General features: G+C 40.3%; 2 protein-coding genes across 10 annotated transcripts; both read left to right on the top strand.

Moving 5' to 3' along the window:
- The first annotated feature begins 349 nt into the window (after nt 1–349).
- On the top strand, nt 350–23,283 carry snap91b (synaptosome associated protein 91b). Of its 9 annotated transcripts, none has more exons than XM_046872971.1 (24): nt 359–1,219; nt 7,027–7,169; nt 8,175–8,250; nt 8,335–8,437; nt 8,545–8,638; nt 8,883–8,994; nt 9,083–9,189; nt 9,611–9,652; nt 11,449–11,510; nt 11,607–11,612; nt 11,714–11,726; nt 11,833–11,969; nt 12,082–12,152; nt 12,375–12,389; nt 12,619–12,789; nt 13,359–13,457; nt 16,276–16,350; nt 18,875–18,973; nt 19,557–19,581; nt 19,681–19,747; nt 21,084–21,137; nt 21,224–21,313; nt 21,923–22,020; nt 22,200–23,283. In XM_046872971.1, exons 1-23 carry the CDS (start codon nt 1,090–1,092, stop codon nt 22,007–22,009), a joined length of 1,878 nt encoding a protein of 625 aa, XP_046728927.1. In that variant the 5' UTR covers nt 359–1,089; the 3' UTR covers nt 22,010–22,020; nt 22,200–23,283. The 9 variants fall into 9 exon arrangements, 7 of the variants coding, with proteins under 7 accessions (XP_046728930.1, XP_046728927.1, XP_046728931.1 ...); XM_046872969.1 differs by having other exon boundaries at nt 361–1,219; nt 18,842–18,973; XM_046872970.1 differs by having other exon boundaries at nt 363–1,219; nt 18,842–18,973; nt 19,681–19,717.
- On the top strand, nt 13,464–16,192 carry LOC124401051 (clathrin coat assembly protein AP180). Its single transcript, XM_046872978.1, has 3 exons — nt 13,464–14,624; nt 14,925–14,999; nt 15,231–16,192. Exons 1-3 carry the CDS (start codon nt 14,489–14,491, stop codon nt 15,359–15,361), a joined length of 342 nt encoding a protein of 113 aa, XP_046728934.1. The 5' UTR covers nt 13,464–14,488; the 3' UTR covers nt 15,362–16,192.
- Nucleotides 23,284–23,579: the final 296 nt, after the last annotated feature.

Below are 23,579 nucleotides of genomic sequence, written 5' to 3'. Positions count from 1 at the left end.
ACAGGGTCTTGCAAGGTTCTTTGACAATGTTCACTCTCTAGATGTAGGATTGGCCAAAGTTCTTTGGTTTGCCATTCTGAGGGAAACGCTTTTGTAAGACAGGAACCTGGAATATTAGACCTCATAGCCATTTTAGACGGATTTAAGAACCAGTAATGACACAAAAAACACCAAAAATATGTCTTTCAGCTTCTGGATTGTGTGTTTACTCCATTTCAGACACTGGGATTAATATGCATTATAGCACTGTATTATGCAGTGTGTGTGTGTGTGTGTGTGTGTGTGTGTGTGTGTTGACCATTTTTAACCCAGTAAAGCCTGCTTTCTTTCTCCCTAAATCCATTTCCTTTACGACTTGCTGAAGGTCACGTGATCGTGTCCACCAACCAGCTGACGACCTACACGGACCGGATCCGTTCTTTCCAACGGTGTCGGGAATAAAACCGATCTCCGGACCTGAATGCATAAATCCGGAACCATCACCCACCGTCCATCACTTTATCCCTAAGTGTCCAGATCTAACACAAGAGCATCTTTGGTTTGCTTTTTTTTGCCGAAGAAAAGGACAAGGATAGAGGACACTGCGCGCGATATTCAGGGAAAAAAAACAAAGCCGCGTGTACATTTTTTGTCCGTTTCGGGTTACATTTTATTCATTTGAACTCTTCAGGACGTAATATTTTGGTGCAGCAGGTTTTTCCCCTTATTATTAGTATTATTTTAATTGCTAGAGAGATATCCGGAAAATCCGGTAGCCTACGTCATAGACGTCATCTCAACCGCGTTACGTAACACCGAGGAGCGCAACCGTGCGCCAAAATCCCTCATGTCAAGACGCAAACCTATCAAGCACTGCTGTGTTCATTATAGGAGCTGAAGATCTGAAGAACCTTCTGATCTACTGTATTCAGTTCAGCTTGATTCAAGGATTCCTAATATTTTTTATTTTTTTGTCGGCCTATGTTTTTGCTCGGCCGGTTTATTCCTGAGTGCGAAACGGATTATTGAAAGGAAAAAATATTTATTAATAATAAATAATAATAAATAATAATAATAAATAATAATAAAAAAAAAAACCCCAAAGCAGACATGTCGGGCCAGACGCTCACGGATCGCATCGCCGCCGCGCAGTACCAGCTCACCGGCTCGGACGTGGCCCGGGCTGTGTGTAAAGCTACCACACACGAGGTGATGGCGCCTAAGAAGAAGCATCTGGACTGTAAGTGGACATTGTTCAGTAAATTTTTGAGTAAATTTTCATTAAAACCGCTTCCACACAGTCAATACTGAACAAAAATAACGCGCCTGGTACGCGCAGCGTGACGCGCTTGTTTGGCGCTGTCCGTTTCAGCACCACGCCATTGAGCAATGGTGTCCTCTGTACTGTGTGTGTATGTGTGTGTGTGTGTGTGTGTGTGTGTGTGTGTGTGTGTGTTTTGGTTGATGGGTGGGTGGAAAAAGGCCTACAAATAACCACACACACACACACACACACACACACACACACACACACACACACACACACACACACACACACATGCATTCATTCGATACAAGGTTTATCAATAGCCGATGACAGAAGACAAAGCCTTTATTAGTCATCTGCATTACATTAATGTTACATTCTTTTCTTCACCTACACCAGCTTGTTGGGAAGCAGGGGTCTGGGCTCAGCCATGATTCTCTAGTGCTCGAGTAGAAAAGGGTCCATGCGTGTGGTTGCATCAGAAGCAACCTTTTTTTCAGAGGGTTAATGACTGAGTCAGCACAAACGAATACACTGGATTCAAAGTATACTACAGTGATGTTCTTTTAAAATGTTCACAATCCTCTTATTAAACATGTATTATCCTCAATGTGGTGCCAAAATACGTGAAGGTTTTGTGGTATAGCAAGAAATATGTGATCACCTGACCAATACACCAAAATGTGGTTATTTGCCAAACTAGTGCACACAATTGTATTAAAGGTCTTTGAGTGTTGTAATATTACAATGTCCCTTCACTTCCCAACACTGTTTTTAGCAAAGCGTTCTCCATAAAGATATGATTGTTGGTGTGAAGGATAGAGTGGAAGAACTCCTGCACAGAACCCTTTCCCGCTCAACCCCACACTTTTGGGATGAACCGGAACACCGACTGAACCCCCAGACCTCTTTCATTTTGTGGCTGAATAATTACTCCTTCTTAGAATCTACTAGGAAGAATTGACAAAATAATGGAGGCTGCTGAGCATCAAACAGGGAACAATCTCAATATGAATGGACCATTAAATTAGTTAAAATTTAAAACCTGAGTCCCCTGTCAACTTCAGCCGTTGAAAAAAAACACAGAATTATTTTACAAACATAAACCAACTAGGCTTATTATTTAAATATGCACAATAATATTATGATTCCCTATTGGCAGCCAGGAGCTGTTTTAATTCATAGAATTCCAAATAACTTCTCTATAACATGCTATTTTTATGCAGACTTTGTTTTTTGGTTACTAAGTTTTTGGATTAACCCTGTCTCAAAAAAAAAAAGAATAAGCTATGATTCATGGACCCTTATGGGGCTCTCTACATTTTACTATTTATGAATGTCAGGGGCAAAAATGTATAGCCTACAATTGACATAATATTACACTTTATATATAAATGCGCAATATCTCTCAAAATTGTTGCATCGTATAGAAATAATGTCACTTCATCATCAGATATTTAGCTTTACATATCACTGCTGGCTTTGGAGCTCACATAGATCTCCTAGTTTGAGCAAAGGGAACGTTTCATGCTCCCATATCCAAAGACGTCCTAGACAACTATGTGTCTTCAATATTGTTAGAACAGTTTGGGGAAGTACCACATGATGTCCCAATACTTTTGTGCGTTGCAATGGAGTTCATGATGATCAGATTGGAGTAATATCAGCATTACAGGCTCTGTGCATTGATGTTACTCATAGCAAAGACACCTGCTGAGACAGGTGACTGAGTAAAACGCTCGATCGCTTCATGGCACATTGATTTTCCGATTCAAAATGTTGTTTCTAGTAGAAGCACAGACGATCACGGATGATACGTGGGTCAGACATGCAGCGAAACAAGGCAGTCGTAGCGTCTTCGTGGCTGTAGTGGCCACTGAGCAGCGTTGCCTTCAAGACCTGCTAAATTATATATCAATCAGCCAAAGCTTACATGCATTATTTACACAGCTAAAGATGAGGACAGAGACGGACGTCTCTTTACGTCCAAGCGTAGGTTATGGGTTATTTTTTTCCTTCTTGGTGAAATGTCTTTTCATGGCTTTAAACAAGAATTTATAAAAGGAAAAAGTTCATTAGGTGTAACCCCTTTGTCTTGCACCTACACAGGACAAAGCTTGTAAGAATGACTCCTTGAATCAATAGTTATTAACTGCATTATCACATTTTTACATTTAAATGGCCAAAGGTTTTTAGACACCAGAACATATTAGCATCCTATTCCACATTTAATCCCCATTTGCTATCATAATATCTTCCATTTCATTTATTTTGTTGAGCTCATTCAGCTACAAGGGTATTAGTAAAGTTAAATACTGATGTAGATGAGGTGAGGAAACCTGGGGTGCAGTCAGCGTGAAAAATTCATCCCAAAGGTCTTCAATAAGGGTTATAGTAGGCCACTTAAGATCTTTCACTCCAACCTATTTGTTTATAGAGCTGGCTTTGTGCACAAGGACATGTCTTCAAGTTAGTGCAACACGTACAATCGTGTGCCTCCAACATATAAGAATGGCGGGTGTCCCGATACTTTTGGAAATAGAGTGTATAACATAATTACATTACTTCCAATAATACAATAAGATATATTCTTAGAAGGTTCATTGGATGATGGTGGAATCAGGAACTGATTCCAGGGAAATTAAACATTTTCCCAAAATGCACTACGGCTTCCAAACATGGTCACCACGGACTCTACATCCTGAAACCCACGCACCTAACCCAGTAACATGACTTTATTCAGAGCTCATTTAGATATTGTGCTAGTTTTTATTCTGTTTATGCTTCACATGAGTTCTTCTGTCCAGCGTCAATTGCACTTCCAATAGTCTCTGCCTCTTACTGATGCATGGAATCTTTTGGAATCTTTTCGAGTTTATCATCATTAAGTGTATATCTTCTGTATTTTGCTATGAAATTACAGGATGCATGACTACGGTTCTAAAACTGCTGCATGATACCCTAATAATTGAAGCCCACTAGGGCAGGATTCACATTGCCCCATTCTCAGAGATAAAAGGAGCTGAAGACGGATATTTAATGATCGGGTTGCCAAATTGGGTTAGATTAAACGTCTCATAATGTACTAGATTGTGTTATGAATTCTGCGCTGCCTTTTACTGGGTTATTTTAAAATTCAGCAGTTAGTAGTATATATATAAAACAAAGTCCTCTGAACTTTGAGTGTAATGTTGTCTATTCTCAGCTCCTGCTAGGCTCAGCTGCCATTTATGAAGCAATTGATGCCTTTTTTGGCAGCAGTCATTACAATAAATAGCTGGTTGTGTTAATATGGTGTTTCAATGGAAACCGGTGTAGCCTGTGAAAGGTTAAAGGGTTAAAGGTGATTTGAAGGGCTTGTGTATTGACATGAAACATCTTCTCATCGTAGCAGAGTGGTCATGTAGTCACGTGATCATGTGGTAATAATATGTAAAAGTAAATCTGTTAAAAAATGTTTACGTTTGCTTTTCCATATGTGGTTCTTCCACAAAATGTTTCCACAAACTTGGAAGCACACAATGGTATAGGATGTCTTTGGATGTGGCAACATGAAAAGTTTCCTTCACTTGAACTCTGAGACCCAAACCTGTTCCAGCACTTGGGCACAAAGCCAGCCCAATGAAAATCTGCTTCACATGGGTCGGAGTGGACGATTTCCTGCTATAGACCTCTAAAATCTATCGAACACTTTAAGGATGCATGTGAACGCTGACTGCACCCCAGGCTACCTCACGTTGAACCTTAATGATTAAGATCAAATCTCCACAAAATCTAGTTGAACATCTTCCCAGAAGAATGGAGCTTATTGTGAAATGAGATGTTCTAGTCTAGTTTCTTTGGATTGATGATGATTTAATAATTATGGTGGTTTGTAATGGGATTTGCAGTGGAAGCCATTAGAATTTCTGTCATAGTTTCTATTTTTTTTTATTTTTTCAGCAGTGCTTCCTCTGTAGGTTGAAGGCAGAGCTCCATATTCTGTGAGGAGAAAAACATGGACGTCCTCTTTGTTTGCTGTTTCTTAGCAACAAGCTAACCAGCTACCTAATGAACTGAACTGTGTAATCAGTCTTAAAGGTTAAACGAGCTAACCCGTCTATACGTTAATAGATCTATGAGCAGCTATATTGACTCGAAGCCGCTTTGCTGCACTCGGGGGTTGAGAAGACACCAGAGTTCCCATTCTGCTATCTTCGTTTTCATGCTAGTCAGAGAATTAGCCAATCATATCACTCATCCTGCTTCCTCACCGCCAGTGCAATCTGAGCTGCAGAAGCTAAAGATGCTTTTCTTAAATTCTGAATACAAGAATATCCATGGCTAAGAGATTATCCTCCTAGTCTGAGTTAGCTTCTTCTAGCGCTGTCTGAACACACAAATCAATATCGCTTTGGCGCTGGTTGTTTGGTGTCATTTCATTAGCATGCTCAAAAACTGTGTTTGTTATTAACTTGCACTTAGCATCTTTCAGGAGAACAGTTTAAACACTAAAGTTAAGGGACGATGAACACACAGAGCACTTCTCTTCAAAGCTCTGCATCCTGGGGCTAAAATGACCAAGACTTAGCAAGATGCTAACTCTCCATTATTGATTACTTTGTAGAAGAAAAACATTTATCGTTCTTTTTTTATCCCATTTGTGGCTTAGATTATGTTACAAGACCTCAGTATTTATGCCCGGGCAACACTCTACTTTGACATAAACCAATAAAATGTTGCTTTTCATCTAATAAGCTTTGCTCTGTAGTGAATCTTTCCCTTGGCGTATGGAATAATATGTTTACTACACACAAGGGAAGTGCTGCTATACAGCAACCAATCTGTGATTTTATTCCTGTTATACCACAGGGATTTGTCTTAACCAACTTGGTTAGGGATTAGGGTCAGAGGTTAGTGTTAGGGGTTAGCGAATTAGATTAAGGTTCAGAGCATTTGTGGTTAGGGGTTTTGGTTTAGCGGTTAGGGTTATGGGTTTGGATTAGATTTTTGAATTTTGGTTAGGAAGGAGTTAGCGTTATGGGTTTAGGTAGGGGTTAAGGAAGGAGTTAGGGTTATTTGTTTGAGTTTGGGTTAGGGATAGGGGTTTGGGCTATGGGATTGGATTAGATTTATGAGTTTTGGTTAAGGTTTTAGGAGGAATTACATTTGCATTTTCATTTGCGGCATTTTGGCAGACGCCCTTATCCAGAGCGACTTACAACTGAGCAGGAGGGGTTTTTTTAGGGCTTTTGCTCAAGGGCCCAGCAGTGGCAGCTTGGTGGTGGTGGGATTTGAACCTGATCCAAAAGTGGTGATCTTCTGATCCAAAGCTTCAGGTCTTGTACAAAGGTAAGCCTTAACCACTGAGCTACCACCTCCCTACCACCTAGGGTTATGGGTTAGGGTTAGTGTTAGGGGTTATTAGTTAGGGGTTTCGGTTAGGGGTTTCGGTTAGAGTTAGAGTTTTGGAAGGAGAAATGGCTTTAGAAAATGTAAAGGCAAATTAAAGCTGATTAAAAGTTCCATCCTCTTTGTTGTTACTGTCATTTAACTGTAATTCTAACTCAATTTCCCAACAGACACTGTGATTGCCACAGACTCCATTTTTTTCAAACTGTACAGCAATTTCAGGCACCAATAGAGAGACGTTTTTGCTTTTTTGACCTGTTTTGATTCCAAAATCGTATCACACAGTCTAATGTGTTATGGTAATCCAAGCATGAATATAAATAACAGCCCTCTTTTTTATTTTGTCAACTTATCAGAGTGTTTCATGTTCGATGTATCTTTTTCTCTAGACCTGATCGCCGCCACCAACGAGACCAACGTAAACATCCCACAGATGGCTGACACTTTGTTCGAGAGGGCCATGAATGCCAGCTGGGTGGTCGTCTTCAAAGCGCTTGTTACCACACACCACATGTGTATCCATGGGAATGAGGTCAGTGGTTAAAAGACAGGACTTCTTATGGCGATTGGGAACAAATCAGATTCTTTTGAGGTTGGGTTTGCACTTTACTTTAGTAAGGGTTTGGGGCTGTGGCTAAGGGTGTGTGTTTTAGTTTTAGTTTAGGGGTTGGGGTTTGAGTTTGCAGTTTACGTAAGCGTCCGTAGTTTGGGTTAGGGGTTAGTGTTTGGTGTTTAGGCTAGTGGTTTGGCTTAGGGGTTGGGGGTTTGGATTTGCGATTTAGGTAAGAGCTTGGGGTTGAGTCTAGGGGTGTGTGTGTGTGTTTGGGTTTTAGATTGGGGGTTAGGTTTGGGGTTTAAATTAGGGTTAGGTTTAGGGATTTAGGTAAGGGTTTGGGGTTGGGGACAAGGATGTGTTTGAGTTTCAGGTTGGGGTGTGGGTTGGGGTTTGCGGTTTAGGTAAGCGTTCAGAGTTTGGGTTTGGGGATAGGGTTTGGTGTTTAGGCCAGTGGTTGGGTTTAGGGACTGGGGTTTCTGGTTTAGGTTAGAGGTTTGGGCTAGGTGTGTGTTTGGGGTTTAGATTAGTCTTTGAGGTTTAAGTTCGGGTTAGGTTTAAGGGTGTTTGTATTAAGATGTGTGTTTGGGTTTAGGTTGGGTTTGGGGTTTTCGGTTTAGGTTTAGTTTAGGGGCTAGGGGTTAGAGTTTAGGGTCAGGGCTAGGCATTTGGGGTTAGGGATTTGGTTTAGGGTTAGGAATGAGGGATTTGGGTTAGAGGTTTGGTTAAGAAGATAGGGATAGGGGTTAAGGGTTAGAGTTAAGGATTAGGGGTTAGGGGTGTGAGGTAGGGTCTAGGGTTAGGACCTGATTTATTGTAACGATTGTGAGCGTGCCCCATTCTCTCCAATCTCCTCTTATCTGTTTGTCCTGCAGTTCAAACTGACATTGTTAAAACCTCATGTCTACAATTCAACCCACAGAAAGTATCTCCAGAACAATAAACATGCACATGACTGATAGTTTTCTATTTGAATCATGACAGAGGTTTATCCAGTACCTGGCCTCCAGGAATTCACTGTTCAACCTCAGCAATTTTATCGACAAAACCGGGACCCATGGTGAGTGTTTGTGCTCGACATGTATCAACTTTTTGATTTGTGTTCGATGATTAACTTGGATCGCTCTGTCTTTTGGATCACAAGGCTACGACATGTCCACGTTTATCCGACGATACGCACGGTACCTCAACGAAAAGGCGTATGCTTACCGCGCAATGGCCTTCGATTTCACTCGGGTCAAAAAAGGGTACGTCTGATCGTTATGAGGATCGGTTTGTTTAGATTTTTTTGGAATGGCAACAAGTTTCAACATAAAAGCTCAAACTGATGACGTTATCGTGGCTGTGTGTGCAGCACTGATGGTGTGATGAGGACCATGGCTTCCGAGAAACTACTAAAGGCTATGCCGGCTCTACAGACTCAAGTGGACACGCTACTTGAATTTGATGTGAGTAACTGAGTATTTCTTAGCGATTAATTACGATTCATTACAAACAATTCTCGATACTTATGGACAAAAGTTTGTGGACACCTGAGCATAAGATTGGTGTGTGCATTTTGAACATCCAATTCCACAACGATTTCCAATTTCCTGTTATAATAATCTAGTTCGAGAATAATACTTGTCCATATAGTATATCTAATACAGGACTGTGAATTCCTTTTACTCAATCATCTGTTCTTATTTCCAGGTTAATCCCAAAGACCTGAACAATGGCATCATCAACGGAGCGTTCATGCTCCTCTTCAAGGATCTGATCAAGCTTTTTGCCTCCTACAACGATGGAATTATCAATTTATTAGGCAGGAGACTTCACTTCTCAATCTTGCTTACTTTTTTGACCTTTAATTTGTGGGTCAATAAATGAGTATTCTGGGTTTTTTCATGCAGAGAAATATTTCAAGATGAAAAAATCTGATTGCAAGGAGTCACTGGAGATCTACAAAAAGTTTCTGACCCGAGTAACCAAGATTTCAGAGTTTATGAAAATCGCAGAGGTACGAACCCAATACTTCGGTGTATAATATACTATGTCAGAGTGTTTTCTGGATTTTCAGAGACACGTGCACGTTTCTTTGGTTTCTATGCGACAAACTCGGTTATGAAGCGCTATGTAGGTTGACTTTGACCAAACAAATATATAAATGTCCAAATGTCCCTACTTTATTATCATAAACAAATGCTCACTTATCATGAAGAACAGCTTTACACGCTCTCCGTAAATCTGTAAATTCGTTAGCTGTGTTTCTCTTAAAACTCGCCAAAGATGTTCTTTACTATTTGGGGATTTCTTGTTCATCCCAGAGCAGTTCAATGGGATTTAGGTGCAGTGACTGGGCAGGTCATTTCACCCACTACATTTTAATAGTTCTGTTGTAAATATTTTTGTTGGTCTAATTGTAAAAATGTCTTTTTCAGCAAGTTGGTGTGGACAAAAATGACATTCCTGACATATCATATGTAAGTTATATTATTATATCCGTATCTATATTATAATAATGATGATTATTGTGATTATTATTATTATTTTATGGAATATAATGAAGGATAATCCAGCACTAGGTGTGAGGTGTTACAAGACGTGATGTGGAGAACGGCTCATTATAATGGTGTAAGGTCTCACAACTAGCTGCGGATGATCATCTTATCCAATGGTCTTTTCTCTCATTTTAGATACACCTCATTACGTCTACGATCCTGCTGCTCCGAATCACACCCAGAGATAAAATAGTGCCAAAAGATTGCATTCATTGAAATAGTTATTAAAGGCACAGTGAGATTAATAATGAAGCAGTTGGATTTACCCCCTGGTGCTGTTTCTGGATATAGTTCTCATTTGAAATTCTCGTTTTCTACTCCAGAAATTCATCCTGAACCTCTAACAATTGATCAAAATACCATACAAGTTCCAGCACACGCTAAACTCCTCATGGAGCTCAGGAAGGACATTAGGAAATGTTTTAGCTGTTTTATTCTATATGGAGCTGGAACTGGATGTTACTATGGTTACAGATGTATAAGCAGCACTTTTATTTAGAACCCAACTAAAACACAAACTACCCCTGAACTCACACCTGAATTTCCTTCCAGCCAATCACAATCCACTATTCACACCTGAACTCCTCCCAGCCAATCACAATCTAGTATTTACACTGACCATGATGTAACATTGCTTACTATAACTAAGTAAAGCGACTATAAACTGAAAAAGTGTCTGACCAGATGGATGGCTGCCATTATTTCTAAACAACAAGCAGTAAATGGATTTGTGGGTAATTTTCGAGACATGACTAATATGAGACGTTACTAATGAAGGGCTTCGTCCTTCATTCTTTGTCCCACTGATATTGGGCGTTCTCAGTGTCTTCACCCGGGGGTGGTGGCTGACCTGGCAGACTCGGACGATGAGGACTGCCAGTTTAACAACAGCCGGGAGGAGGAGCCGGTAATCACGTGCACAGCAGAGACGCCGGCGCTACAGCTTACTGCACTGCTTCTTTATTTCAGGAATTACAACAAAATATTATAAAGCGTCTTATTTTACAAAGAAATGTTCACTGTCCTGAAAAAAAATCTTGGTGATGCTCTTTGTATCATTACAGATATGGTCAAAAGTTTTTGGACTTTTTAATATATGCTTCTTCTTTAAACTGTTCCCCACAAACTTGGATGTCTTTTGATGTGACAGACAGACAGACAGACAGAGATAGATAGATAGATAGATAGATAGATAGATAGATAGATAGATAGACAGACAGACAGACAGACAGACAGACAGACAGACAGACAGACAGACAGATAGATAGATAGATAGATGACTGCACCTCAGACTTCCTCACCACCCTTGTGTTAACTAAATGATCTACAAATCTCCACAAAATCAAGTGGAACATTTTCCCAGAAGAGTGGAGCTTCTTATGAGTTATTATGAGCACATACGACTCTTATGGTCAGGTGTCCATGAACTTTTTCCCATGTAGTGTGTATTCACATCACTCTCCGCACTCAACGTCCTGATCTTTTGAGGAGACCAGATAGATCACTGATCTCAGGAAGCAGTGTATTAAAGTGTAGCGTTGGTGCCGGGGTTCCGTGTGCACTCGGTTTGCTGGTGTGTGATGCTGTGCTGAACCGATTTTGAGTGTGATTAGTGTTATTTCACTCAGGTGTGTATTTGTGGGGTAAAAGTGTGTTTTGCGTGAGTATGGAGTATTTTGCTGTCCTGTTGACTTTGACTTTATGTGTGGTGTTTCTAGGCCCCCAGCAGTATTCTCGAGTCTCTGGAGACACACATGAACAGTCTAGAGGGCAAGAAAGGGTAAAAAGAATAAATCAAATTTGTATATCGTATATATATTAACGTGTACACTGTTCGAATGACACGCTTTTATTTTCTTATTCCCTGCATCCTCAGAGAGGGGTAAGAGTTTTTGTGTTCTACGATCTATTCGCTATCTATCGTTCAAATTGAATGTAGACTTGATTGAACATCTGTCTCATCGTTCCTCGTCTCATCTTCAGGTCTCCGACAAAAGTGAGTTTTTTTTTTTATTGTTATGCTTCTTGCATGTGTAAATTCTTCCATATTTATATATACAGCTGTATACATTCACATCCTCATCTTTTTCATCATATCGCAGGGGTCGCCCACCAACAACGTCTCTCCAACATCCACTCCCTCCAAGTCTGCAGGCTCCGTGCCCACCCTTGAGCCGCCGCCCACTGAGGCCGCGGCTGCGTCTGCAGCACCTGCTGCCGCCGCCGAGCCTGTAACTGAGTGAGTGATCGCCTCTCGCATCTTCACAACGACATCACTTTTTCTCCGTGATACTTCCAGATTGTTGTTGTTTTTTTTTTTAACCGATTCTTTGTTGCTGAATTTTCTTTAGTTCTTTGCTGGACTTGGATCCGTTTTCTTCTTCAGGGCCACCTGCTTCTGCTGCTCCAACATCCTGGGGAGGTAAAGAGCGTTCATTATCTTGTGAACAGATAAACAGACAGACAGACAGACAGATAAACAGAATTCACAGTATTACATCTGTTACAAAGCACTGACACTGGAAACTCCTTCCATCTCCAACTGTACACAATGTTAATATTTGTGTGTGTAATTGAGTATAAAATGTGCATAATATATACATATTGATCTCATCATTTCTTGTCATCTTTTTTGCTGCTGCAGATCTTTTGGGGTCAGGTGAGAGATGCTTTTTTGAATTGATGGAATCATCCGACATCCAGAGCGTCATTACTTTTCCACTGTTGTCCTTTCTCTTTGCTTCCTAGCCTCTTTGTTTCATTTCCAATCAGATTTTTCTCTTTCTTCTCTCTTTTTCTCAATCGTTTCTTGTCTTCGCCTTTTCCTTTCGCCTTTTATATCATTTATGGCGTTACGGTCCCTCCGATGGCACCGTGGCTTTTTGTAGAATTTGGTTCCCTCACTACGGAGACTCTTCTCCCCGACCCCACCCCTGCTGTAGACAGTACCACTTCTGCGACAGCTGCATCTAGTGCCCCAGCTGGTGAAGGCGCTGCTTCTGCAGCTCCTTCCTCTACCAGCACCGGCCCGACCCCGAGCTCGGCGGATCTCCTCGGAGGTCAGTAGAGAAGAACTATTTTATTCAGAGGAGAAAAAAAAACACGCAAATTTATTTTGAGGTACAGTACTAATTAATAAATCGGTTCATATTTTCGGTCCAATTCAGCGTTGTGTTTCATGAGTGTGTAGAAAACCAGACCGAACAAAAATGATAAATAATTGTGGACACCTGAGCAAAGGATTGGTGTATTTTTAAAAATATTTTATTCCACATTTAGTTGCCATTCACTGTTATGATATCCACTCTTCTGGGAAGATGTTTCACTAGATTTGGGGGATTTGTGCTGGTGTCGTTCAGGAAGATTGGAGGTTTTATAAGTGTAAATGGAGACTAAATGTGAAATTGGATGCTCAAAAAGCACCACAGTGATAGTGAAATCTTATATTTTTCTAAATCTATTGACCACAGACGTATCATACAGAGAGAACGGAGATTTACAGGCTCTGAATGATTCTTCACTTGATTTTTTCCCCCTTTCCTTTTCCTGATTCAGCACCAGATCTTTTCCTTTCAATGAAATACTAATATTTTGTTTATTTTCCCCATTTACTCCATTGGGAATGTAGGCGCATTCGGAAGCTCAGCAGCTGAACCGGCGTCCGCTATGGAGACGGGGGGTTCGGGCAACGCGGCCGCCCCTGCCGCCGACCCTTCTGCTGCAAATGGTGAGTGTGTGTGTGTGCATCAGTGTGTGATTTATATTAAGCCATTTGTGTATTCATGTGATGGTTACATCAACCCAAGCTCATATTGATAATTCTGAATTGTATGACTGAGCTTTGAGCGGTCCGTTTGTTATTAACCAGTCCGGATCTCAACGCGAGGCGGCCGTTGCCATGACGACTGGAATACCGCGATGCCATGGCAACCTGTTGTCTCCGTCGTTTCGCGGATAGCGCGGAGTAAAAGATGGTGAAAGGAATATTTCTAGATATTTCCTTTCATTTTTTTGGCAGATTTTCCAGATTTAAAGGATTTCTGACATATTTTAGTCATGTGTGAGTGTGTGTGTGTGTGTGTGTGTGTGTGTGTGTGTGTTGTGTGTTGTGTTTGCCCTGTTAATACTATATTACAGGACATAAACTTCTGTTATCATTTTGCTAATACACTACATGGACAAAAGTATTGGGACATCTGTTTTTTTCCGTATGCTATATATGGATTTTCTCACACTGGATCTACAAAGTTGAAGGCACAAAATTGTGTAGGACATTCTTGGATAGGGGTGCATGAAAGTTTCCGTTTATTTAGCTCCATGAAGATATAGGTTGGAGTGGAAGAGCTTTAGTGGCCTTCTATAGATCTATAAACACTACTACTAAACCCTTGTAGCTGAATGAGGTAAAACATCTACACAAATCTAGAAGAACATCTTCTCAGAAGAGAACAGGATGTTCAAAAAAGCACTGCTATGATGCTCGGGTGTCCGCATACTTTTGACCACATAGTGCAAATGTTTTGGACGAGTCATTTTTTTGGGGACATGAGAAGTGTTTTGTCTCTCTGTGATCATATCAAATCTGTTATATCCATTTTATACGTTTATGATAGAAATACATTTCAACACTGGCATTTCACTTCTCACTTTTGAATTTTTGTATTTTTTTTTTTACAATTTCCGTTATTCCCTTTGTCCTCTCATCAAGACCCGTTTGCACCAGCTGCGGATTTTGCGACTATTTCCCCACAGCTGGACATGTTCTCCATGCAGCCTGCGGAGAGCAGCGCCTCATTATTCGGCAGCGTCTCACCTGCCACCACTCAGACCCCGTTCGCCCCCAGCACGCCCAACGCTGCAGCCCCTGCGGCTCCCACGATAGATCTGTTTAGTGGTAAATTATGACTCGTGCCCTTGTGTGACATTCCTGAGTGCCACATGTTCCATAAAGGAGGTTTGATTTGAGCAGATTCTTCGCCCTTTGAAGAAAACGACTCTCTTCTTGTTTGACTTCTAATCAAATGAGTTAAAGTTTGTGTTTTAATGTATGTATATATATAGTTCGGTTTGGATCGATCGACCAATCACAATAACTTTTTCCTCTTCTTTATCTCGTATTGCGTTTTAAAAATTCGTTTTTTTCCCCTCAAGTGTGTGTCCATGTGCATTGAGCATTTCCTTGCCCCCTCCCCAGGTTTTTTTGATTCCATGCCTCAACCAGCTCAACCCAAATCTGAGTGTGCTCCCAGTCTAGACCTCTTTTCATCAGGTATGAGGTTTTCCCTAAAGACTCCTTTATTCTCTGGCTGATCAAATGGAGCTTTCTCTGGCTTTCCAAACTTTCACTGAAGCCATTTCAGAAGCCTCTTCCAACCTTTTTTCCATGACTCGTGACTTTAACAGCTTCTGTTCCAAATTTCTTTCCTTTTTTTTTCTTGATTGATGAACGATCCCACAGAAATGAATCGTGAACAAACTTTCCTTCATGTTCGCACTGCAGATGTGTTCAGCCCACCTCCCGCTGCTCTCTCGGCCCCTGCGAGCTGGCTGGACGTTGGTGCGGCTCAGGATTCGGTCGGGAGTTGCTCGGGTGCTTCAGGTTGGGGTTCGATTTGTTGCTGCATTCCTTGAATTTAGAAGTGCGTCATTTCCAAGCTCAAAGTGGGAAAATTAAATGTGGATGATGGTGTATAGGAAGTGTCAAAGATTTAATAGATACCCTATAGGGCCAAAAGTTTGTGGACACCTAGGCATAAGATTTAGCTTTTTGAAACTTCCCCATTCCACAATTAGTCCCTTTTTATGTTATAATAACCTCCAATATTCTGGAAAGATGTTCCACTAGATTTTGTAGAGATTTGTGCTCATTTAGAAAAAAGGGGCGTCAACAAGATTTGCTACTCCAACCCATGCATCTTCACTGAAGAACAGGTTTGGGTCCAAAGGAAATGTATATGCCAACACATCTACAGACGTCCGATACAACTGTGAGTTGAACAGCTTGTGAAAGTACCACATGTTAATGGAAAGTCAGGTGTACCAATACCTTTGGCCATATAGTCCATATGACTAGAATAGTAACACGTTTAATGATTGGAGATGCTTTTGTGTTTACTCTTGATGCTGTAAACGGCCATTTGGATTTCATGCCACTTGCTGAACTCGAGGTTGAAAAGACCGTTCCGTGTTTTGGTTCTGAAATCGGAAATGACGACTTACGACTTACAGTGGAACACAGCGATTTTGGATGCTTTCTCTTTGACTTGGTGCTCACATGGAACGTTTAACCTAAAAAAAACCTTGTCTGGGTGCCAGCAACTTTTGAATTGTTAAAGGTTTTGCCTGCCTCTAGGTTGAACTGCGTGTGTAATTCAGCTGTGTGTTGGAGTTTGCTCACATTAAAGTGAAAGATGTCCTTGCTGTGTGTGATTGACACTTGATCTTTGTGTCTCTGGGGTTTCCTCTCAGTGTCTCGCCGATGGTTCATTGTTAACCGTTCTCTGCCCTCATGCTGCGTGGATTCTTTCTGTGATGCGGTCCTCCAGACTCTGCAGGTGCAGGCAACGGCCAACCCACACCTCCGGCACCGGCAACATCTTCAGGAGGAGATCTAATGGGAGGTACTGTCCATTCGCTTCTTATCCACTTGCAAGTAATGTGTCCTGTGAAGTCCATTTGAGCCACAGTGTGTAGTGTGTGCATCACATCGTGGTATCGACTTGTACGCTGTGTGTGTGTGTGTGTGTGTGTGTGTGTGTGTGTGTGTGTGTGTGTGTTTACACTGTTTTTAAGAGCTCATGATAGCGTGAGTTGAGTCAGTGTGTTTACAGTATAATCTCATAGTGTGTCAGAGTGGGTGAAGCCAAGCTGTCTGTTCACTGTCCATGCCAAGAAATGCACTGCCATTTGTGTATTTTAAAGTTCCTGCTTAATGCTGAATTCCTCTGTACTGCTTTCTCTCTTTTTTTCACCTCACTCTTTCTCCTGTTATGCCAATTTCGCTTTGGATCATGTCCCTACCATTTTTATTTTTCTTTGCCCATGTTTTCATTCGTCTCATTGTTCTACTGGTTTATTTATCTTCTATGCTTCTGCCATGATTTCTTTCACCTCGTCTCCCCATATCTCTCTCTCGCTCTCTCCAATTTTGGTCTGGGTCATTGCTTGCTTCCTCCTGTGCTACGGTGAGTCCTGATGCTCCTACACAAGCTGTTCTTTCACAGTACATGACTGCATTGCAGTAAAATATTCAGCCCTGGCTCTGTGACAGTAACTGAGTAGAGAAGTCTGCAAGTCAGACTGTTTAAACATGCCTAAACCTGTGGGTATATTTCTGTCCACTCCAGCTGATGGGATTAGTTTGGATGGATAGAAAAAGCTGTTGATGAAATACTGGATGGTTGGCTGGATAGAAGTGTAAGGATGTTAAACTGATTGGAATGTAATGGCTTGGATGAGCTGGAAGAACTGCACTGTATTAAATCATTGGAATTAAAGATTTATTGATTTAATGGATGGAATGGAAAAATGGATGAATGGATAGATGGAAGGGAGGCTTATGATAGAGGCATGAAAATAATGAAACAGTGGATTGATGTATTAAGTACATTAGTGACAAGATGAAATCATAGATGAAGATGAAACAATAAATTGATAGATGATTGAAATGGATGGATGGATGCATTAATTACAAAACAATTAATAAATGGTGGACTGAAAAAATGAATGGCTGGATGTTGAAACCATAAATGGATAGATGATGAAAATGGAGAAATGGATAAATGGATGGGTAGAAGTGTGGCTGGGTGGTGACATATTGAATAGATAGATGTTTGAAATGGATAAATGGGTGGATAGATGCATGAATTACAAAAAAATGGGTAACTAAATAAATGGAAGGATGGCAAGATGTTGAAACTATAAATGGAAAGATTGTGAAAATGGATAAATGGATGGATGGATCAATAAAAAAATAGATGGAAGGATGGCTGGATGTTGAAACCATAAATGGATAGATGAATCAATGGATTATTATACAACAGATATATAGATATATAGGTGAATAGATAGAATGGAAGAACGGGTGAGTGATAAAAAAATAAATTGATAGATTGATGAAATGGATGGATGGATGGATGGATGGATGGATGGATGGATGGATGGATGAATAGATAGATGGTAGGATGGATGGATGATGAAACAATGAATGAATAGAAGGTTGAAATGGATTGATGGATGGATTATGAAACAACAGATAGATGGATGGTAGGATGGGTGGATGATGAAACAATGAATGGATTGATGGTTAAAATGGATAGACGGGGAAAGGATAGATGGATAAATGGATGCATGGATTAAACTATGGATAGATGGTGAATGAATAGATTGGTGGAAGGATGGATGAATGGATGAATGATAGGTCAATGCAGTGGGTGGATGCAAGGATTATGAAACAGTGGATATATGGTAGATGGACTGATTGACATATGTATGTATGAATATATAGATGACTGGATGGATGGATGATGAATCAATGAATAGACAAATACATGTTTTAGACATTTATCCATGTTTAAAATGGATGGATTTAAGGATGAATAGCTGGTTGGATGAAACAATAAATGGACAGATAGTCAAAATGGATGGAATAAGAAAAGATGTATGGATGAAAAGATGGCCGAATGATAAAACACTCAATGGGTAGATGATTGAAATGCATGCATGAAGAACCAACTGATATGACTATATATATATATATATATATATATATATATATATATATATATATATATATATATATATATATATATAAATTATATTATATTATATATTTATATATTGAACACAGTAATGGAGTGCAATGAAAGGACAGAATTTGTCAGTGGATGTTGTGATACTGGTGTGTGTATTATCAGTAATGTGCTGTGGAGTGGTGTTGGTGCTCCTGTATTGGGTGTCTGTATTATTATTATATTTTTTTTTTCTTACACCGGTAACGGTAAATTCTCAGTGTTTAGTCTGAACGCTGTAACACTTTTGCTGTCAGTGTCATGATTGGTGTAGAAATGAAATCTTTTGAATCTTTTATGGATTCTGTCTTTTGTTCTACAGCGTTTGGTGGTTTGGGGGATATGCTGATGCCAGCCATGGCCCCTCAGCCAGCTGCAGCAGCACCCATGGCACCCTCACCAGTTAAACCAGTGGGAGGAGATCTGGACTCTACGATGGCTAGTTTAGCTGGAAGTGAGTTTCAGTCCAGCGCACAACCTACGTACAAAACGTATATATTCATAATGTGGTTAAATCCTCGATTATGATTGGAAAATAAAAACAAAAAATAAATAAACAAAAATAAAAACAGTTTAAGTGATACAAAGTATCTTAATATCTTTTATCCATTTAATATCAACGTTTTAAAGTATTATTTATATCTTTTATTCATTAGTATCATTTTAAGATCAGTTTTCTGTGATGTTTTTTGGAAGGAATCTCCAGTGTCAGAGCATCACATCAGAGTCGTCACTCACAACTTCACAACATCACAAATAAAAAAATTAATCAGAATCAAAACAGTGGACAAAATTATTGGGACACCTGATTTTTCCAACCAAATGCAGCTCCCCCACACAAACTGTGGGCAAGAATGAACAAGTTTCCAGAAATCTAGTAGAACATTGAGAGCATACCAGAACATCTTATGCTCAGGTGTCCACAAACTTTTGTCCATATAGTGTTAATCATGATGTAATGTCCAGCTTCTGTGTGTATTATTAATCGATTATTTGATTATTAAACCATGTGTAATTCATGTGTCACTCTCTTCCAGATCTGGGAATGGGGGCCCAGAAACAGTAAGTCAACTTTCTCAGACAAACGATCATCCTTTTTTTCCTCCCGCACCTCTTTTTACTCTTCCCTCATTCTCATTCTTCTCTCTTGCTGTCTCTCAGGGGCGAAGCAGCAGGAGGGGCGAACTGGCAAGCGCAGGTAGCAGCCCCTAGCTGGGGCATGCCCATGGTAAATGTTGTGTTGTGGTGTTTCGTCTTGGAGCATGGTGTAGTGCAGCATGGCTTGGGGTGGCATGGCATGTGATAGGGTCACTCACATGACCCGCTTTCCTCCGACGTTTCTGGAGAATTCTACAAGCTGATCACATATGGAATGACTGGGATATACAAATCTGTAGGAGCTTTCGGTAAATCTGTTGAGAAAAAACTAGCAAGTATTTTTAATTACTCACTTCTTACACATTTCTCTAAGCTTTAAATGAGGAATAAAATATCCTGAATATTTTATTGAATGTATTTATGATTATTACTTAAATGTAACATGTAATGGATAAAAGTTTGGTCACTTGAGCATAACATTAGTATGTTTTTTTAAACACCCCATTCAGTCTTCCTCTTCTAATAACAGTATTAACTCCACTCTTCTGGGACGATGCTTCACTAGATTTTGTGGAGATTTGTAGCTCATTCAATGGCAACGGTGTTAATAAAGTGGTGTAAGTTGAGGTGAAGTCTGGGGTGCAGTCAGCGTGAAACATTAACATGATCCCCTCGTGGAATCATTTAATTAGATGTACAGCATCTTTCATCTTTAATTTTTCATCCTCGCGTTTGTCTTTTCTTTATCCTTTATTTTAATTTCTCTTCCTTCTTTTTCTTTAAACTTTTCTTCCTTTTCTCAAATTTTTGTTTAAACTTTTCTTCCTTTCCCCCAATTTTTCTTTAAACTTTTCATCCTTTTCTCCAATTTTTGTTTAAACTTTTCTTCCTTTCCCCCAATTTTTCTTTAAACTTTTCATCCTTTTCTCCAATTTTTGTTTAAACTTTTCTTCCTTTCCCCCAATTTTTCTTTAAACTTTTCATCCTTTTCTCCAATTTTTGTTTAAACTTTTCTTCCTTTTCTCCAATTTTTCTTTAAACTTTTCATCTTTTTCTCCAATTTTTGTTTAAGCTTTTCTTCCTTTTTTTCCAATTTTTTTTTAACTTTTTTCCTCCTAGTTAGGAGACCCAGTGAAGGGAGAATTTCATGCAGCTGCAGCCACATACATCTAACACAATTGTGTATTGTCCAGGTTTGAGGGAAACCCAATATGTGTCTTAATATTTTGATCTTAGGTGTGTGATTCCGATGATTCGGGTTTGGCTTGCGAACTTTCCTTCACTAGGAATCCAAACATGCATGAACATCAGACTCATTCCGAGACATTGCGCTCTTGTGCTGGTAGAGATGGAGATAAATGTTCCCCTTTTCTTGTTTTATCTTTTGTGTGGTTTTTTTGTTGGTTGTGTAGTTCATTTTGTATTAATTTCCACTTCCCTCCCTTATAAACACACGGCCGTTATAGTCTGTGCCCTCCACGGTCTCTCCTCTCATGAGGCCTTCGTTGCCGTTTGGCATGGTAAGAACGTGTACGTGTGTCTTCCCGAGTGCTCGTGTTTGGATGAAAGTGTACACGTGTCTCACGCTCTGTTCTGTCACATGCAGCCCGGTGCAGCAGGAGCTTCTCCCATGATGTTCCCTCAGCAGCCTATGATGAGACCGCAGTTTCCTGCTGCAGGAGCACCTGCGGCACCGGTAACGTCACCACCCAAACATGCCCACACCCACCCGCATGTGCACAATTCTAAGCCTTATAGCACTTATATAGGTGGTAGCTTAGTGGTTAAGGCATTGGCAAAAGTCATGAGTTTAAATCCCAGCCACACCAAGCCGCCACTCCTGGGCCCCGAGCAAGGCCCTTAATGTAATGTTTCTTTTATGCTTTCTTTCTTGCTTGTTTTATCTTTGTTGATCGTTCCCATTCATTCATTCTTTCTCTGTATTTCCTTCCATCCTTTTTACTTACTAACATGTAAGTCGCTTCGGATAACGGAATGCTGTAAATATAAAAAAATAGACCAGACACTGATGTTGTGGAAGTCAGGAGGTCTGCAGATGTTCTATGGGGTTGAGGTGGTCCACTGCCACTTCAACCTTCACAACAAAACCCATGTCATCGAGCTCACCTTGTAAACCTATGCTTCTGTCATCATCATGCTGGAACACTATTTTGGGTCTTTGTTCTTAGGGGGAAAAGGAAAGCGATAACATACAGAAACTTTCTTTACAACTGTACACTTCTTGCACCAGTTTGAGGAACAACCAAACATGAGCAGGGGTCAAGGTATCTTCTTTCCTCTACAGATGTCTTCTGGAATGACCCAGAGCCCCAGGAAGCCTCCTCCTCCTAAAGATCCCCTTGCTGACCTGAACATCAAGGACTTCCTATAGGCCACCATCAGGTAGATCCATGCCTGGTTCTTCCCTTTTTTTCTTAAAGGAATCATTTCATCAACAGCGCATTCACTACGAATATTAAAATGAACTAAGCTGTTTTTTTTTCTTCCCTTTTAAACTTTTCATTTCTTGCTTTTGCCTTTTTTAATTTTTCTTTCTTTCTTGCTTGCTTTTCTCTCATTAGAGCAAGTCAGCGACCATGAGGAACCCTGAGGAAAAAGGAACGTGTGCATTTCCTTTTAGATCAGGCTTCTCCCCATCTCTTCCCTCCCTCCCTCACTCAATCTCTTTCTGTCCAATGTTGTATTACGAATCTGTGAAAGTGATAACGTATATGTGTGTGTGCGCGTATTTTAATGTTTCCAGGCTATACTAAAAAACCCATTTAAAACAAACAAACAAAAAAAAGGTATTGATGGATGCACCCTTGTACATCTGCAACGACGGCTGTGTGCTCCTTTGGGTTTTTATTTCTTTTTCCTGTGAGGAACCCAAGCAGATGTGTAGTGTAACGTGTTTTCGGTGTGGTACATATCACTGGGCTCACATTGTTGTCATTTAAGTATTAATTGTCTAGCTCTTATATACAGCTTGCGGGACCATATTCGGATGAACCTAAAGTTTACGGACGTTTGTTGTAGCATCTCCGTATTCCGTTTTCTCCGACCGTTCCTTTTCTGTCAGCTACACGCTCGACGGCGTGAGCCCTGACTAGCAAAAGATATGCATTTAGATTATTTTCTCTTTAGCATTTATTTTAGAGGAGAAAACAAACAAAACAAAAAAATCAATCTATTTTTAGTTATGTGCATTGTATTAAAAGAGGTGGTGCAAAAGATTTCCGGTTGTACCGCAGACCCCTGGATTTCTGCCCCTCAATGGAATCTAGATCTGTTCAGTGGCACCTTGGAGTGAATAGTGGGTAGTGCACAAGAGCACGACGGCTCGTTTGGTTCGAAAAACCGAAGCATGACAGGTTTATGATTTGGGTTTCACCACCAGTCCATAATAATGACCACAGTGGCGTTTTGGAAATATGTGTATTTAAAAAAAAAAAAAAAAAAAAAAGAAAAAAGGGGGTTGGTAGAGAGACTTTATATTAACAGTGGATGTGCTGGTTGGTTTATTTTTCTTTACTTTTTTTTGGTGTATCTTCATATATATATATTTTTTTTTTGGATGTAATAAACTCCCTCCCTTTGTCCCAATACACTTCTGTGCATGTAAGTCCTGTTGAAATGCAATAAAGTTACCTGGAAAACCCCTCAGCGAGTACGAGACAGGATTTGGTCAATGCATGTTGGAAGATTCACCTACAGTCATATAACATATGGTTTTTCAACACATTAAGTTGCCATTTGCTCTTATGATAACCTCCACTCTTCTTTGAAGAAGTTCCACTAGATTTGTGGAGAGGCCTGAGATGCAATTCTTGAGCAGTTTACTCAAGAACTTCCTACTTCAATCCATTTTGAGCTATGGAGCTGGCTCAGTGCACAGGAGCAATGTGAAGGACGTTGAAGGTCAGAATGGCACCAGTTGAACAGCTCCCGATGTATACAGG

This window comes from Silurus meridionalis, chromosome 18 (genome assembly GCF_014805685.1).
Source record: "Silurus meridionalis isolate SWU-2019-XX chromosome 18, ASM1480568v1, whole genome shotgun sequence".
Classification (NCBI taxonomy): Eukaryota; Metazoa; Chordata; class Actinopteri; order Siluriformes; family Siluridae; genus Silurus; species Silurus meridionalis.
The sequence above is the reverse complement of the archived record's forward strand: the minus strand, read 5'-3'. Positions and strand labels throughout refer to the sequence as shown.

What these genes read in the sequence shown, in the direction of transcription:
- snap91b (XM_046872969.1), top strand. Translation starts at nt 1,090, where the DNA reads ATGTCGGGCCAGACGCTCACGGATCGCATCGCCGCCGCGCAGTACCAG. An exon ending in TGTGTATCCATGGGAATGAG is followed by an intron (nt 7,170 to 8,174) that starts GTCAGTGGTTAA and finishes GAATCATGACAG; the next exon opens with AGGTTTATCCAGTACCTGGC. An exon ending in CGACAAAACCGGGACCCATG is followed by an intron (nt 8,251 to 8,334) that starts GTGAGTGTTTGT and finishes TTGGATCACAAG; the next exon opens with GCTACGACATGTCCACGTTT.
- LOC124401051 (XM_046872978.1), top strand. Translation starts at nt 14,489, where the DNA reads ATGTTCTCCATGCAGCCTGCGGAGAGCAGCGCCTCATTATTCGGCAGC. An exon ending in CACGATAGATCTGTTTAGTG is followed by an intron (nt 14,625 to 14,924) that starts GTAAATTATGAC and finishes CCCCCTCCCCAG; the next exon opens with GTTTTTTTGATTCCATGCCT. An exon ending in TCTAGACCTCTTTTCATCAG is followed by an intron (nt 15,000 to 15,230) that starts GTATGAGGTTTT and finishes TTCGCACTGCAG; the next exon opens with ATGTGTTCAGCCCACCTCCC.